General features: G+C 41.5%; 2 protein-coding genes across 5 annotated transcripts in view; both read right to left on the reverse strand.

Moving 5' to 3' along the window:
• Positions 1–1,677: 1,677 nt before the first annotated feature.
• ARL9 (ADP ribosylation factor like GTPase 9) lies at positions 1,678–11,930 on the reverse strand (the record flags this gene model as incomplete). Its single annotated transcript, XM_023758272.1, has 4 exons — positions 1,678–2,159; positions 3,800–3,975; positions 6,842–7,004; positions 11,778–11,930. Coding segments are annotated over 4 exons (672 nt in total), but the record flags the coding sequence as incomplete, so codon positions are not given.
• Positions 2,023–17,155, reverse strand: part of SRP72 (signal recognition particle 72) — a 43,925-nt gene continuing 28,792 nt past the window's right edge. For 2 of the 4 annotated variants that reach the window (XM_006093938.3, XM_014460185.2), the window contains one exon: positions 14,050–16,085. In XM_006093938.3, coding sequence (XP_006094000.1) covers positions 15,908–16,085 — 178 coding nt within the window. In that variant the 3' untranslated portion in view covers positions 14,050–15,907. Of the gene's footprint in view, positions 2,160–14,049; positions 16,086–17,155 lie in introns of those variants that run through there. The other 2 variants (XR_002830544.1, XR_002830545.1) reach the window with 2 other exon arrangements.

Raw genomic sequence — 17,155 nt, forward strand, 5'->3', positions numbered from 1 at the left:
CCATTGATTTGTTTGTTTGTTTGTTTTTGCCAAAACTACAATGTCTAAATTACTGTAGCTTTAAAGTCTTAAGTTGGGCTAGAGTGCTAGATTTGGGCTCTGAGAATATCCCTGCAGGTTAGGCTCTGGTTAACTAGTTTTCCCAGAGGTCAGGCCTTGTTAATAAGAGTAAAGTGCTGTGGCATATTTAAAATGGTTCCTGCCCTAGCCAGTTTGGCTCAGTGAATAGAGCATCGCCCTGCGAACCAAAGGGTCTCAGGTTGGGTTCCAGTCAAGGGAACTGTACCTTGGTTGCAGGCTCCTCCCTGCCTGGGCCCTGGTCGGGACTCATGCAGGAGGCAACCAATCGATGTGTTTCTCTCACATCGATGTTTCTCTCTGTCTTTCCACTCTCGCTAAAAATCAATGGAAAAATATCCTCAGGTGAGGATTTAAAAAAAGGAAAAAAAAGGGTTCCTTTTTCTCCAGCCCTGGAAACACCTGGGGATTTTTCTGTGATATTTATTGTGAAAATCTGGTCAAGCTCCTGAAGTTAAATCTCACAAAATGTGGAGACTCCCATATAACTGGTCTTCCTGGAGTTTTTTTTTTTTTAATATATTTTATTGATTTTTTACAGAGAGGAAGGGAGAGGGAGAGGGATAGAGAGTTAGAAACATTGATGAGAGAGAAACATCGATTCAGCTGCCTCTTGCACGCCCCCTACTGGGGATGTGCCCGCAACCCAGGTACATGCCCTTGACCGGAATCGAACCTGGGACCCTTCAGTCTGCAGGCCGATGCTCTATCCGCTGAGCCAAACCAGCTAGGGCTTCCTGGAGTTTTTAATGCTCAGAGTTATCCATGCTGAGCCTCCAGCAATTGGTCAATTCCAGTTCTGGTTCCCAAACCCTGGCACTGGTTCCCAAGAGTGGTTTCCCATTGTGAGTCTCTGCTTTGGTAGCTTATCCTTCTCTGTATTCTCTTATTGGTTTCTCCAGTCTTGGGGCAGCCTGTGTCCTCACCTCTCTTCTGGATCCAAGAAGAGTTGTTGATTTTTCAGTCTGTTCAGCTTTTACTTGTTAGAACAGAGGAGGCTTCCAAGCTTCGTACATGCTGGAATGGAAATGAAGTCCTTTTTTTTTTTAAATCAAGACAAGACACTAAGACAAGACACTAGGTTAAAAGTTAGATTTATATCGTGTTTGTAGGTAAACAGAGCTATTTCTAGTGAAGAAAGCGCATATATAAAAGAAAAATGTCCTGGGTTCAATTCCGGTCAAGGGCACATACCTGGGTTGTGGGCTCGATCCCCAGTAGGGGGTGTGCAGGAGGCAGCTGATCAATGATTCTCTCTCATCATTGATGTTTCTATCTCTCTCTCTCCCTCTCCCTTCCTCTCTGAAATAATTAAAAATATATTTTAAAAATAAAATAAAAATAAGTCCTGCTTGAAGGACTTCCTTTTACATTTCTTTATTGGGGGGGGGGTGGCATGTGCTCTGACATGGAATCGAACCAGCAACCTTTCAGTGCATGGACAATGCCCAACCAACTGAGCCACACCAGCCAGAGCTGCTTACTTTTTCTTATTGCACTACCCCAATATTTCTTTCCTTACAGTGTCAAACTCATATACTTAAAGAAGAGACACCTGGATTTTTACTAAAAAAGAGAAAATTTTATTAAAATGTCAATATAAATCTCATGTCATTGAAAAACTACAAATGGGATATATGTTTGCTAATGTTCATTTTAATTTTGTTGCTTAAAACTCCAAATTCCCCCAAATACATTGCGCTACCAATACTTTTAAAGTTCAAAATCAAAATAAAGAGATGCTTTTAATCAATTAACATTATCTTTGTATATATGCCATGCATTGAGAAAATAGGAAATGGGTTATTTTTTATTTAAAAGTGGAAACCTTTGGCTTCAAGCCTGCCATGCAACACTCCCTGGTGACTTCTCAGTCGTGAGCCAGTGTGGGCCTCGCCTAGTCACTGCGTATGTGCAGCCAGGTGTGCAATCAGGTCTTTGGCATCTTGCATGGTGGACGGTATCTCTGAGCCATTCTCAGTCACTTGGGTCCCAAACAAGAACATCGTCCTGTCATTTCCCACGTCAGATAATGCCAAAGCTTCGTGGATGTCTGTAATGTGATAGGCTGCTTTAAGATCCTTCAAGAATGAAAGAAAGAAATGGAAAAATTTTGGTTATTTTGCATTTATTGCTCTCAATCACCCCACATTCATTTTAATATGGAGGATATTGTGACCCCATTATTATGACCCTAGTGGTTGTTGAATATAAATATTTTCATCAGAATTAAACCCATATTTATGAATTATCGTCAAAAATATATTTTTGGAATAAAGTTAAACCAATATAACACCTTAATCAATGTTCTAAACACTACAGTCAATCTGCTTCTTACTTTTTCTATTTTCCCTGAATTATATTTAATAGGATCAATTATTTTAAATTTATTTTAAAGAGATATTTCATTCATTAACTGTTTTTTGTCCATGTCATGTTTTATTGATTATAGCATTTGCCATTGTGAGTTTTCTTTTGTGACCATTATTTCTACTCAACCAAAAAAAAAATTGGATCAAATTTTGCAGGGTGAAGGGAGACAGAGAAAGGAGCAGGGAGGGAATGGATTTAGAAAATGAAGTGGTAGGAGAAGGAGGCCGAGAGAAGAGGACAGGTGGAGAGAAAGAGGATAAGATGGAAAGATGGGGAAGGCTTACAGGAGGGCAACCCACAGGGAGAGGCATAAAGAGAAGAGATTCAAATGAGACAGAAAGCCCATACTTCTGCTGCATGGCAAGGTCAAAACCTTCTTTACAATCAAGACAAGACACTAGGTGAAAAGTTGCATTTGTAATTGGCTTTTGTTGTTTCATAGTGTTCTCCCTAAGGTTTAGGGGATCATTTAAAAATGTCTGGGAATGATTTAAAGGGCGTTGTTTCGTGTGTTTTTCTTGTACCAATATGAACCTATCAGATTCCATCGCTGGGAATCCATGAGGCTTCCTGCTGTGCTGTACTTGGTATCTGGCTGGAGTTGATTACCTCTCTGGATGTCGGTTGTCCCAACAGATTGCCTGTCTGACTCCTGAATTCATTTAGTCTTAGGGCCTGCAGTGACTTTTGTAACAGTGTTAATGGATCCAGTGATATGTGAATGATGTCTCAAGTGAAGAAATTCACTGATGGAATTTGAGAGGAAATAAATAGAAGGATGGTGTTGGATGGAAAGAGGGGCTCCTTGTAATGGTAAAAGCCCATCAGGGGTAATTCTGGTATGAACATGGGTATGCAAATATCTGTTTGAGTCCCTGCTTTCAATTTTTTTCATTTGCTGGATCATATGGGAATTATACACTTAATTTTTTCAGGAACCTGCCATACTATTTTCCACCAACAATATACAACATTCTATTTCTCCATGGATGCTTAATAATTTTAATGTATGTGTATGAACATAATTCAGGCCTAATTGATATAAATTTCTTTTTACATGGTAGACACAAATATTTTGTTGAAATCAACAATCAGCAAATGTTCATTGAATTAAATTTAACACATATTTGTTAGATTCCTACTATACCAAGGCAGTATACAAAGGGGCACAAAGATGAATACTAGTCTCTACATTCAAGGTGTTTATAATCCAGTAGATCTAATAAGTATAAATTGAGCTGGCTGTAAAGCATATTGTTTAATATTTACTTGTTAAAAGTAGGTATTTCTATTTCTTGTGTTAATGATAAAACTATTGAGTACAAATAATATGTGAACAGATTTTTACCTGTTTGTTTGCAAACACAACCAGAGGGATGACTGGGTTTATTTTAATTAGCCGATGAAGGTATTTCTTGGCTTCAGGTAACCTGCTGTGATCTGCTGAGTCCACCACAAAGATCAGCAGCATTCCCCTGGACACATACACTTCCCAATAGGAACGGAAAGGTTCACTGCCACCAACTACAAAGAAGAGCAGGGAAAGAAGACACACACAAAAAGCCACAGCCACATTCGCCGAGGGGGTAGGAAAGGCAGTCAGGTAACTTCTGAACACTGTGCAGGGGTCCTAATACCACTGGGTTAGAGTGTACCACTTGAGAACCACCAGAGAGACGTCACTGGGGAAGGAGTGGGTGGGTGGAGATATTTACCTCCACAAGTGATTTATTCATTCTGGAACATGAAGGTTCTGCATGAAATACTAAATACTACAGTGGATGCCTCCTGCTGTTATACATAGCAGCCACGGCAGCCCCTGCACGTCCATCAGTTACAGCTAAAAAAGAAATGGGAATAAGCTACTAAAATAATTCTAGATGGTGGATTAAAACACATTTCTCTAAAACAATGGACTAAATGCGTTGGGTAGCCTCACTTGCACAATGTTTTCCTTTGTCAAAATCCCAGAACTAATTTTTCTTCTTAATTTTGCACTGAGAGTTAATATAATCCTATGGGCATTCACTAATACTTGCCTCAGAAAAAAAGTGCCTTTGGATTATTTCATTCTATTGATTCTTCTCAGAAGAAAGTTTTTGGTTAATGACAATATTATTATACACAATGAATTTAGTTTTTATTTTTCTCCTTGGACAGGGGTTGGCAAACTATGGCCCACAGTCTAAATCTGGCCTACTGTCTATTTTTGTACAGCCCACAAAGAAAGAATGGATTTTATAGTTTTATTTTTTACTTTTTAAATATATTTTTATTAATTTCAGAGAGGAAGGGAGAGGGAGAGAGAGAGATAGAAACATCAATGATGAGAGAGAATCATTGATCAGCTGCCTCCTGCATGCCCCACACTGGGGATCAAGCCTGCAACCTGGGCATGTACCCTGATGGGGAATTGAACTGTGACTTCCTGGTTCATAGGTTGATGCTCTACCACTGAGCCACGCTGGCTAGGCAATTTTACAGTTTTAAACATTTGAAAGAAAAAGACAGAATACTTTTTCATGACATGTGGACATTATACCACATTTCCATTTCATTGTCTTCAAATACAGCTTTTTCAGAATAGACATGTGGATTTGATTCTATATTGTCTGTGGCTGCTTTCCCACTAGAACCTCAGAACTGAGTAGTGGCAACAGAGACCAGGTGGCCCACAAGGCCTCACCTAGTCCCTATTCGGCCTTTTATAGAAAAAGTTTGCAGACCGCTGTTTTAGGAATCAATAAAAACATTTACCATACTAATGGGAAAGGGTTTTTATATTCCATTATTTTCCTTTGTATTGAGTCAGTCTTTGAAGTATTTTGTGGTTTTAATTTTTAAAGGGTGTTGTATAATCTTCTAAGTTGTTCATATGATTTAAATATATTTAGTTTAAACAAGAATGAACATTTGTGTTCCTCATTTTTTCCCCCGATACCTGACATTTTACCTATATAGAGATTTTTATCTTTCAGTTATTAACTGCAACGCAGCCAGAGAACATGCTTTGTATGATGCCTCTTATTTGGAAATGTGTTAAGACTTGCTGTACAGCCCAGTGAGTGGTCAATTTTGGTAAAAGTTACATGAGTGTTTGAGAATGTGTATTTTAGCTTTTGGGTGTAGGTAAAATAGACTAATTAGGCAATTTTATATTGTCCAATAGATCAAACTTGTTGATTAAGTTCAAAGTTTGTGCATCTTTGCAAGTTTTTGTCTCCTTAATCCTATGAAAAATTGACAAGTATGCTGAAATCCCTCACTCCAATTATAGATCTGTCCATTTCTCTCTACTTGGGTCCTTCCTTTCCTTCCTTCCTTCCTCCTTCCTTTTCGTTTTTTATATTTTGAAACGATTTTTTTTTTAGCTATTTATTTGGTCAAAATAATTATTTCTTCAATAGCTTCTGGGCAAGTTGAAACCTCTATTCCGAATATCATCTTTTTTCTTAAAGATTTGCTTACAGGTTTATCAATTTCTCTGCTCATTTTCTCTTTGTGTCTGGACGATAGCAAAATTAAAAAGGTACTGCAGTAATCTCAGTAGGAGATAATAGAGGTTCCAACTCAAATAAGGGTAGTGGGAAAGGCTGTAACTGATGAATTGGAGATTTGTTGTAAAGGTAGAAAAATTCATCGTGTTTTACTGGAGGTGCGGTACAGAAGGAGCAAACAAGGGTGACTCCGGGTTTTCTGTCTTGAGCAACTTGATGGGTCCTGACCAGTGGATTATAAGGAAAGGAACAGGTATGGAGATAACTCAAGCATTTTGTTTTGACATTAGGTTTGAGAGGGCCATCAGACAGCCAGGTGAAATGTCAGGTGACATTTGAATATGTTTGGGGTGAATAGATAAATCTGGGAGTCATCAGCATATACATGGTACTTAATGCCAAGAGGATGGATGAAATCAACCAAGGAAAGAATGTAAAGAGAACCTGATGAGACTTTGGGGAATAGCAATATTTAGAGCGGTGGTGACTCCAGAATTACTACAGAGTATGGGCTTCTGGGCTGCCATCTGTATACAAGAAGAGGTTTGGGGTTTGTCTGCAGTTGGGGTTGTAGAGAAGGAAGCACGCGATATTTACTTAGATTGCATGTTTACTTGGGGTAGCAAGGGAGGAGGGAGGCTGCTATTCAAGGAATATAAAGCCTTCCTCTCAACTGCCCTTTATCACCACCACTGTAAAAAGGAGATAATGAAAAGAGCAGAAAGTGATGTCCCTCACAGTGCACTCCAGTATTAAACTACAAATGCTTTCTAAATCTCTAGGAAAATCTGACCCAGTATTACTTTTCACAAGGACCCAATGGTGATAATATTATATCCTGCTTAAGGTATAACAAAGGAGCTATCCTGTAACTAATGAGAAAGAGGGCTTACTCTCCAGGAACTCCATCTGGCTGTGTTCAGTGCTGATGCACACTTCATTGAAACCTTGGGTGGGTGCCTTGCTGTGCTGGACTCTGTTTAAAGCTAGAGAGTAGAGAACACTGGTCTTTCCTGCTCCATCGAGGCCCAACACTAGGATATGATTATTTTTCTCCTGTGAAACAAAGGATAAATCAATAAACCTATGCCATCAGGTCCTTGTTTTCCTGGTCCCTGGCAGTGTGCCTGCCTGTGGTAGGACCCAATAATACTTGTGGGATTGTAAACCAGAATGAAACTTCATAAAATATTTAATAGATCTAGAACAAACTGTATCAGTTTATATTTTACTAGTGGCCTGGTGCAAGAAATTCATGTGGGGGGGGGGGGGTTGTTCCCTCAGCCCAGCCTGCATCCTCTCCAATTGGGGACCACTGGCTCCTAACCGCTCACCTGCCTGCCTGCCTGATCACCCCTAACTGCCTCTGCCTGCCTGCCTGATCGCCCCCAACTGCCCTCCCCTGCAGGCCTGATCTCGCCCAGTCTCTGTCTCTCTCTGTTTTTCTCAGCAGTCCTCCCTGACTTCCTGCCTCCCTGTCTCCCTCTTCCTCTTTGCCAGCTGGGAGTGGGTGGGGCCAATGGGGGCCGCTCCACCCTCTGCCCGCCCTCCCTTCCATCCAGGCCTCTTCAAGCCCAGTATGTTTTGTTTCCTCATTCTGAGAGAGGCTCTGAGAGCAAGCTGGGAGGGAGGGAAAGAAAGGGAGAAAAGGCTGTGAGCTGGTAGGTGCTGTGTGTGGCTGTGCATGTGTGCGGTTGTGAGTGTGAGTGCCAGCCCTGCCTCCCCATCCCCGTCTCCACTGCCACAAGTCCCCACTCACCACAGCCTGCTGCGTGCGCAACCTGGGCGTTAGGTCGAGCCTCCAGTCATTGTGGATGTGACGGACGCAGGGTTTTTATATATTAGGATAATTAACCATTAGTTATGTGGTGTTAATTGCACATTCCCTCTCCATTCTCCAACTCCTGGTCAATCTATCAAATAAATACTATATAGATATAGATATAGATATAGATATAGATATAGATATAGATATAGATAGATAGATAGATAGATAGATAGATATAGTATTGCTGTTTGGGATCTTGGTACCTCCATGGTGCCTCCAATATTGACTGTGCCACCCACCATATAAGCATCTAAGGCAGCGGTTCTCAACCTGTGGGTCGAAACCCCTTTGGGGGTCAAACGACCCTTTCACAGGGGTCACCTAAGACCATCGGAAAACACATATATAATTACATATTGTTTTTGTGATTAATCACTATGCTTTAATTATGTTCAATTTGTAACAATGAAAATACATCCTGCATATCAGATATTTACATTACGATTCATAACAGTAGCAAAATTACAGTTATGAAGTAGCAATGAAAATAATTTTATGGTTGGGGGTCACCACAACATGAGGAACTGTATTAAAGGGTCACGGCATTAGGAAGGTTGAGAACCACTGATCTAAGGTCTCATTAATCTGTCTTGTCCTTCCAATTGGATCATTAGATTAAAAGCTCTTAAGGCAAGGTTCCCCTCTAATACTTTTAAATATAAATATCATGATTAAATGACAAGGCTAGGATTATAGAAGTTGCTAAATCAGTTCCACTGACAAATGAGCATATATTTTCGAGCCTGATGTTAAAACCTCTTGAAATAGAAACATTCCATCAACATACCAGCCTTAGAAATTTTTATGACAAATGATTGAGGGACAACAGGGCAGGCTGGTATGAAGAAAGAAATAGAAAGTTCAGAGTACTCAGAAAGGTGACTTTTACAGTACAAAGTTCAATGTAAATAGTAATAAATGAGCAACAATTCAGCCAGACTGTTCACAGAAAATTAAATCTATTTCCCAAGCAGCCTACTAAATAAGTTTCTCATGCACAAAATATAAACAAAAACCCCACCAGTAAATGTCTTCATTGACAATGTTTTAAAAATAACAATGATCTTATACATTGAACACTAAATGTTGACATTAGATTTAGACTAGATTTCAGGTTGGAAAAAAAAAGATCCCCAACAGCACCAGAATGTCTATCCCACCTATTTTATTTTATTTTATTTTATTTTTTAACTTAAGGCCCAGTGCATGGATTCATGCACATTGAAAGGAAATTAATTAGAAGGTGGCCAGTGGGGCAGGACTGGGCAAGACGGTCCGGATACACCCTGGAGTCAACCTCCTGCTGTCCCTCCCCAGCTGGCAGCACCTGGGATGGCGCTGGGGCTCGAAAGGCGTCTGTGGAATGAGCAGGGTCCCTCTGGCAGGTGCTCTGCATGGCCTGCAGGGATAGGGCTGAAACCAGCAGTCCGACATCGCCCGAGGGGTCCCGGAGTGCTAGAGGGCACTCTGCAAAGTTGCTGTCGCTCGGCAGCTCCTGCTTTGAGCATCTGCCCCCTGGTGGTCAAGTGCACGTCATAGCTACTGGCCATCAGCAACAATTCAGCCAGACTGTTCACAGAAACAGTCGGTCATTTAGGCTTTTATATATATAGATAAGATTCATGTGCAAGTAAGATGTATTAAGGAAGTGATGGTGAACCTTTTAAGCTCGGTGTGTCAGCATTTTGAAAAACCCTAACTTAACTCTGGTGCCGTGTCACATATAGAAATTTTTTGATATTTGCAACCATAGTAAAACAAAGACTTATATTTTTGATATTTATTTTATACTAGAGGCCTGGTGCACAAAATTTGTACACAGCAGGGTCGCTAGGCCTGGCCAGCGATCAGGGCCGATCAGGGCCTTCCTTCATTCCACACCACCCCCTGGTGGTCAGTGCATGTTATAGCAAGCGGTCGAACTTCCGGTCGGTCAAGCTCCCAAGGGAACAATTTGCATATTAGCCTTTTATTATATAGGATATTTAAATGCCATTTAACAAAGAAAAATCAACCAAAAAAAATGAGTTCGCGTGTCTCCTCTGACACGCGTATCATAGGTTCGCCATCACTGTTTTAAGGTCTGGTCTAATACAGACTTATGTAGAAAGCATGCTTTATGAAGACTACCTACCGAATAACAGAATTTGAAAAAGTGCATGTTTGTTTTTAAATTCTTGATGGTTTTAAAGCAAATGGTATTTCCATAGATGTTTCCTACCTCCATCCCAATCTCCTTCCCCATTCCCTCCCATCTACATCTATTGTTTAAAATCTATTTTTATTGATTTCAGAGAGGAAGGGAGAGGGAGAGATAGAAACATCAATGATGAAAATCACTGATTGGCTGCTTCCTGCCCACCCCCTACTGGGGATCCAGCCCAATGGTGACTTCCTGGTTCATAGGTCCATGCTCAACCACTGAACCACACTGGCTGGCCTGCATCTAAAAGTTATAATGTCATTCTGGGAGTGACTGGTAAGGAAGAGTGACTTGATGTACAAAGGAGACTTGATTGGATGGTTTAAAACTGCATCATTTAAAGCAATGGTGGCACCAAGAAATGACTACAGGGTGTGGCTTGTGTCCCCCGCATTATCTCCACCAAAGGCCCTCTCAGAATACCTCAATATTTAATAAATTCTGAGATAATTTTTTTCACATTTTAATATCTTTTAATGAGGATTTTATAATCCATGGTATGTCTTACTTTGATTGGAAACATTTTTTTTGTTCTTTCTTAGTGGTACCTAAAATAATGACCTCTTAGAGCCTGTGAAATATCATGAGAAAAAAAAGTTCCCTACTCCCTTTCCGACCACATCACTGGCCCTAAGTTCATTCCCCCTAATCTAGAAATTCAGCAGGCGCTGATGCTTTACATTTTGCTTACTTTTTAGTCTAAACCACATGCTTCATTATGTTTATAATCTAAGGAAATCTGGGATTATTGTAAAGCAATAGTTCAGACACAAAAATGTGATTCCTAACACCACTGTTCCTTGTCATAAGTTATTCCTTTAATTACAGGTGGATCTATGCAGTCTGTGTTTTCCCGAAGATCAAATCTATATGAGTAATTACATTGTTTAGAACCGGAAGCAGCCCTGAGCCCAGGAGCTCAGGAGCACAGAGCTCACTAAGCTGACCCAAATGATGCCTGGCTTTTCTTTCCTCTCCCCACCCCACCCCCAATTTTAAAACTGTGGTAAAATACACATAACAAAGTGTATCATCTTAACCAGTTCTAAGCGTACAGTTAAGTGGTATGAAGCACAGTCATTCATAATGTTGTGCAACCATCACCACCATCCAGCTCCAGAACTCTTTTCATTTTGTAAAACAAACTGTTCTCATTAAATACTAACTCCCCGTTCTCCCTCCCCCAGGAGCCGGCAACCACCATCCTATGGTCTCTATGGTTTTGACTACTCTAGGTACCTCATATAAGTGGAGTCATAGGTATTTATCTTTTAGCTTCTGAGATCTCTCCGTTAAACCTTTGTGACCATCCCTTCTGGATGTCTGAAAACAGTGGAAGCAGTAACCACCAACGCCCACAGAAAAGGTCCAGACAATTCGAAAACCCAGCCGGCACAAATCAGGAACCCCGCACCTTCCGCCAAAGAACTTACTCAACAGAAAGGACTTGGAGAGAGCGAGCCCGTGTGCAGTGAGCGTTCAGGGCGGGTTTCTGTGTTGGGGGTTTCTGTGTTGGGGGGCGGTCTGTGACCTGGTTCTGAGCAGTGGAAGAGGTGGGGCCGCAAAAGGACCTTTCCCTGCGGCTCTTCAACACTGGATTCTGATGAGGGTTGACATGCAGCTCGGGGTTAGGGTGAGGGTGGGCAGAGGGAAGGGGCGGTAGAAGCGACACAGGTGAAAAGCCCCCGAAGCAGACGCAATTCCCTCCCGCCTGGGTCGGGGCCTGGGACGTAACAGAGCTGGCGCTCCGGCCTGAACGACGGCCTTGGGGAGAGGGGCCGAGGCATCAGTCTCTTACCGGCGGCTCCAGCAGGGGCTTTCCTAAGACTCTGTTGTCGTCCTCTTTTCCCTTAAATTGTTCCTTCTCTTTCTCTCTCTCCCGCTCTTTTCTCTTTTCCTCCTCGTTACTTCTACTTTTCTCCTCCTTCCCTTTTCCCTTCTCCTTTTCTTTATCCTTAGCTTTCTCCTTCTCCACCTCCTTCCTTTTCTCTTTTTCCTCCTTTCCTTTTTCCGGCTCCTTTCCCTTCTCTTTCTTCTTCCCCTTCCCCCTCTCCATCTCCAGTCCCGTTTCCTTCCCTCCTGCGCGCCCGCACGCTGGAGCAGCGGTCCTGAGTCTCGGCAGGTGTGGCCCTTGTGGGGGCGGGAGGGGGCGCGCAGCCAGAGTCGTAGATCCACGTAGATGCATGTGGCGTAGACCCCACCCGCACTCACTACGGCGTGCGTGCTGCCATTGCCACCCACCGGGCGTCTGGTACACGCTCTCATCTCCCGGGGCTGCGTGCTGCAGATTCGCCAAACCTGAGGGCGGAAGAAGGCGAAGGAGCTAGAGGGTCAGGTCCAAAGGGACCTGAAAGCCCTGCGTGGCAGGTTGGCAACGCAGGAAAAAGCGTGTCCCGGTGCCACCCTTCGGGAGGGGCACTATGGCGCGATTCCCTTGAGCTGGACAGGGTGCCTCAAAAAGGCCTTTTCCAAGCGGCCCAGATTTAAGCGTCTCTCCTCTCCCGAATGATCTCCACGCCCACCCAGCTCACGGGTCTCCCATCAGAAGGACCCCGAGGGGTCAGAGGGCTGAGGGTCCTCAGAGGATTCCCCGCCTATCCCGTTAGTCATCTCAAGCCTGCAAAGTGAAGTCGGGTATCTCCTCGCCCTCCAGCCTGTGCCAACTTAACTAGTAGAATCTAGAAATTGTCCAAGATGCTCAAGGGACAACAGGAACGTGAATGGTCCCGATTTCAAATTTTCTTATTTCGCTTTTAAAAATTCTTAAGTCTGCCAGGATCATAGCTACTAGGAATGCAGGGTATTAAAAAAACTAGCCCTAGCCGGTTTTGCTCAGTGGATAGTGTCGGCCTGCCTATTAAAGGGTCCCAGGTTCGACTCAGGCCAAGAGCACATGCCCCAGTTGCAGGTCCGCCCCCCCCCACTAGGGGGGTATAGGAGGCAGCCAATCAATGATTTGCATTATTGTTTCTCTCTCCCTTCCTCTCTGAAAAAATAAAAACTAAAGAAAAATCTTTTTTTTTGTTCCAAATGATCGAATATTCAACAAATTAGGAAATCCACAGGGCTTTTCAAAGGTTGTGTAATGTTTAACTGAGTATATGGATAGTTCTTTTGTTAAATTGGACCCTAGTATATTTCACAAACTAACAAAATTCTCTTACACAATAAACTGACTTTTCTTCATCAGATCTATGTTTCAATTAGGCTTGTAAGGAACAATGAATGAATGGCAGGATCCAGAAGGCCTTAGTGTTGCAGCTGTTAGCAGTATTCAAGTAGTCTTAAAAATGCTGTACTTAATAACTTAATATGTTTGCTCCTCAATTTATTTATATACACTTATCAACATGATGGATTTTCAGTGAAGTTAAAGCTGGGGTCTCTTAACCCCATTAAATTAGCTTTGTAGCTTTGCAGAGAGGGGCTGGAGAGAATTTTATTTTATGTTTATATTTTTACTAGAGGCCCGATGCACGAAATTCGTGCAAGGGCCTTGGCCCCGGCCCCCATCCGTGGCCAGGGGCCTCTGCCACCTCTGCCATGGCCCCCACCCGCTACAGTTTTGTCTGGAAGGACGTCTGGAAGGATGTCCGGTCTAATTAGCATATTATACTTTTTTTAAATTATAGATAGAAGATTGAAACATCAATGATGAGAGAGAATCATTGATCACCCACAACCCGGGCATGTGCCCCTGACCAGAATTGAACCCCGGACCCTTCAGTCCGCAGGCCAATGCTCTGAGATTTTTAGATACCCAGTTTAAAAAATTCTCAGATGGCCGAAACCGGTTTGGCTCAGTGGATAGAGCGTCGGCCTGATTGAAAGGTCCCAGGTTCGATTCCGGTCAAGGGCATGTACCTGGGTTGCGGGCACATCCCCCGTAGGAGATGTGCAGGAGGCAGGTGATCGATGTTTCTCTCTCATCGATGTTTCTAACTCTCTATCTCTCTCCCTTCCTCTCTGTAAAAAGTCAATAAAATATATTTTAAAAAAAAAATTCTCAGATGTACCAACCAGGAAGTACTCCATAAAATGTCAACACCCAAAACATCTCAATCCATACGCACTGCTAGAATATTTTATTTTAAAATGTGCCACAGTGAATGGATGTATCCATATTGGTTTTTATAAATGTAGACACACACATATATACAAAGTGTATATGTCACTGGTTAAAGAGCTGTCCAAAAGAGAAATAATTACCAGAAAGTTAATGTAGATGTTTACACTTAATTTGACAATAACTTCTTTGAACTGAGGTTTCAGTTGCTTAGTAATGACTGGTAATAGCAATGACTGGCTAGAAAACCATATATTTCACTTTGTATTTTTTGTCAAAATTTTAATGATAATTTTCACCAAAATTCGGTAGCTTAGTTAAACCTAAAAAGTGATTATCCTTCACCACAGAAATTTAATGGAATCCTAAATAACAAATTTACTAACAATTATTCTTGTAATGGGGTATATATTTAGAAGGAATGAGTATCTGTCACTCTTACCAAAAGACTATTCTCTGAGAGCTCAAAAAGTATTACGCCATAATAAACCATTCATATGTAAGCCCGTCTCTTGTTTAGATGCCACTGCAAATCTGATTATGTTAAACAGAAAGGCAGCATCACATTTCTTACTCTTGTAAAGGAGGAAAGCCTTTTAAAAAACTCTTCGAAGATGTCTCAGTATGTTTCATTATGTTCGGAGTCAAACACAGCAGCACTTTATTAACAAGGATGGAGTAATACGATCACAAGGAAATAAGTCTTAAATCTAAATTCAATGCTATCTGGGGTACATAAAATGAATACTAGTCAGAGTGGGCATCTGTCTCACAGCTGTTCAATGGGAAAGTGGCTTATAAGCAAGGAAAGACCAGAGCAACACCGACACCGCAGTCCTGACTGTATAACACTCCCTCACTCTGGGAAGGGTAATGTATAGTCACTGCCCTAACTAGAAAGAGGAGCCATCTGAGTATTTATTAATTGGGCCACACAGTACTGTTGAGTTTTAATACTGCCTGCTACTGAACTCTGCTACTGATTTCTTCTCTACACAGGAAGTCAATGTTCATGCTCTTGATAGGGGACATTAAATCTGATTGAGACCATCCAAACCCATTTGACCTAAGAACACTGCTAAGGGTCAGCTTCTTACAACATTGATGTTTCCTTTGAGTTCTTTATAGTGCTAAATAAGCACCATGTTATCATAATCTGAAACTGATACGGGGGCGAAAGGAGTCCTAATTTATATACATGTGTATATATGCATATACACATACATACTTTTTATTACTATATATGTATATATATAATATCCCATATTCCAATATCACATAACAGAATTTATGGTAAAAATTAATCAAGACATTTGGTTTTCCTGTGGCCACTCATGTAACTAAGTGGAGAACACCAGTGTACTAATAAGGTCCCTTTTTATCACATGATATTTCTAAGTAGATATTTGGAATGCTCAGAAGATTCCACTTTCAGTCTCCTAAGACCTTCTAAGACATAATTTAAAGTGGGACTAGATAAGAACAAGTGTCTTTAGACTCTAGTTAAAACAGCAGAAGTAACTTCTGTTTATAACCTAGGAAACCTTAGATAACATGCCTTATTTGTGAAACTGAAAAAACACCTCCAGATCAGCACACAAAGAAACAGATATCAAGGTGGGTAAATCCCAATTATTTTGAGTTCTCATCATCTGTGCAAAGCTAGGTGGTACAAGTAGGCTAAGTCTGACTAGGCAGAGTATGAGGAAGATGTTTTCCTTTTTGATGCACAAGAAAATAATCTGATGAAAATGTGGGGATGGGAGAGAGAGCAGCTCTGTGCTTCTTGCTGTGTTACCTTTATTATGTTCCTAGTGTCACTAAGACTAGCTGAAAAATAGTCTGCAACAAGAATGTTCTAATCACCAGCCACCTTTTCCACCTTTCTTCTTTTTCTGTTGCTGTTTCTTTTTTGTTGCTGGAGCCCCTGCAGGTTTCTGGTGTCTTGGGGGTATGATATTACTTGTAGATGCAGATGCTGTTGCTGCACTGCCAGGTCTTGGCGAGGTGGGTGGGCTGCTCACAGTTTTACTGGCATCCCTGAAATCATCAGATCAGGAAAGTGTCAGTCATTCATACATTCAACAAAGAAAAAGGCTATAAAAACATACATACGTGAATTTCACTTTCCACCCCTAATAATCTCCCACACATTCTATTTATTTTAAAGTGGGTTCCCCAACTCTTTATCCCTTTTGAATAAAATGTTTAGTGCTTTATAATCAAAGGATAAGTAACATATGGTACATGCCAATTCTTAGAAGGCTTAGAAAATAAAGACAAAATTTTAAATGACTTATAATCCTACCATATACAAATGAGTTATTTAGTAACATTTTTTTAAAATCCTCACCCAAGGATATGTTTTTATGGATTTTAGAGAGAGAGGAAAGAAGAGGGGGGAAGAGAAACACTGCTTGGTTGCCTCCCATACATGCCCAAACTGGGGATCAAACCACTACCTAAGTATGTGCCCTGACTAGGAATCAAACCCACAATCTTTTGGTGTACTGGATGACGCTCCAACCAACTGAGCCAGGGCAAGTAACTTTTTTTTAAAGAGAGAGTAGAAGAGAGGGATAGAGGAGAAAGAGAGAAAGAGGAGAGAGAAACATTGACTGATTGGTTGCCTCAAGCATACTCCCGATCGGGCGGGGGTTCAAAGTCTGCAACCCAGGTACATGCTCTTGACTGGGAATCAAACCCTCAGGTGTGTGGGCTGACACTCTAACCACTGGGCAACACCGGCCAGGGCAGTAACATTTTTAATACTTCTTTTTAGTCACATTATTTATATCTTTGTTTATCTAGATATTTAGTTTATTGGATGACTCAGTGTATGTAGTCTACTTTTGAAGTTACTGAAATCCTATTATTTATGATACAATCTTAAAATCCAAGTATTTAGAATACAATCCAACCAGAAATACCACATTTTCTTTCCTTTACAATAGTGTATTGCAAAACATCAAAGATGCCCTAGCTGGTTTGGCTCAGTGGATGGAGCATCAGCCTGCAGACTGAAAGGTCCCAGGTTCGATTCTGGTCAAGGGCACATGCCCAGGTTGCGGGCTCAATCCCCAGTGGAGAGCATGCAGGAGGCAGCCAAT

The sequence above is a fragment of the Myotis lucifugus genome, unplaced genomic scaffold (genome assembly GCF_000147115.1).
Source record: "Myotis lucifugus unplaced genomic scaffold, Myoluc2.0 scaffold_127, whole genome shotgun sequence".
In the NCBI taxonomy this organism is placed as follows: domain Eukaryota; kingdom Metazoa; phylum Chordata; class Mammalia; order Chiroptera; family Vespertilionidae; genus Myotis; species Myotis lucifugus.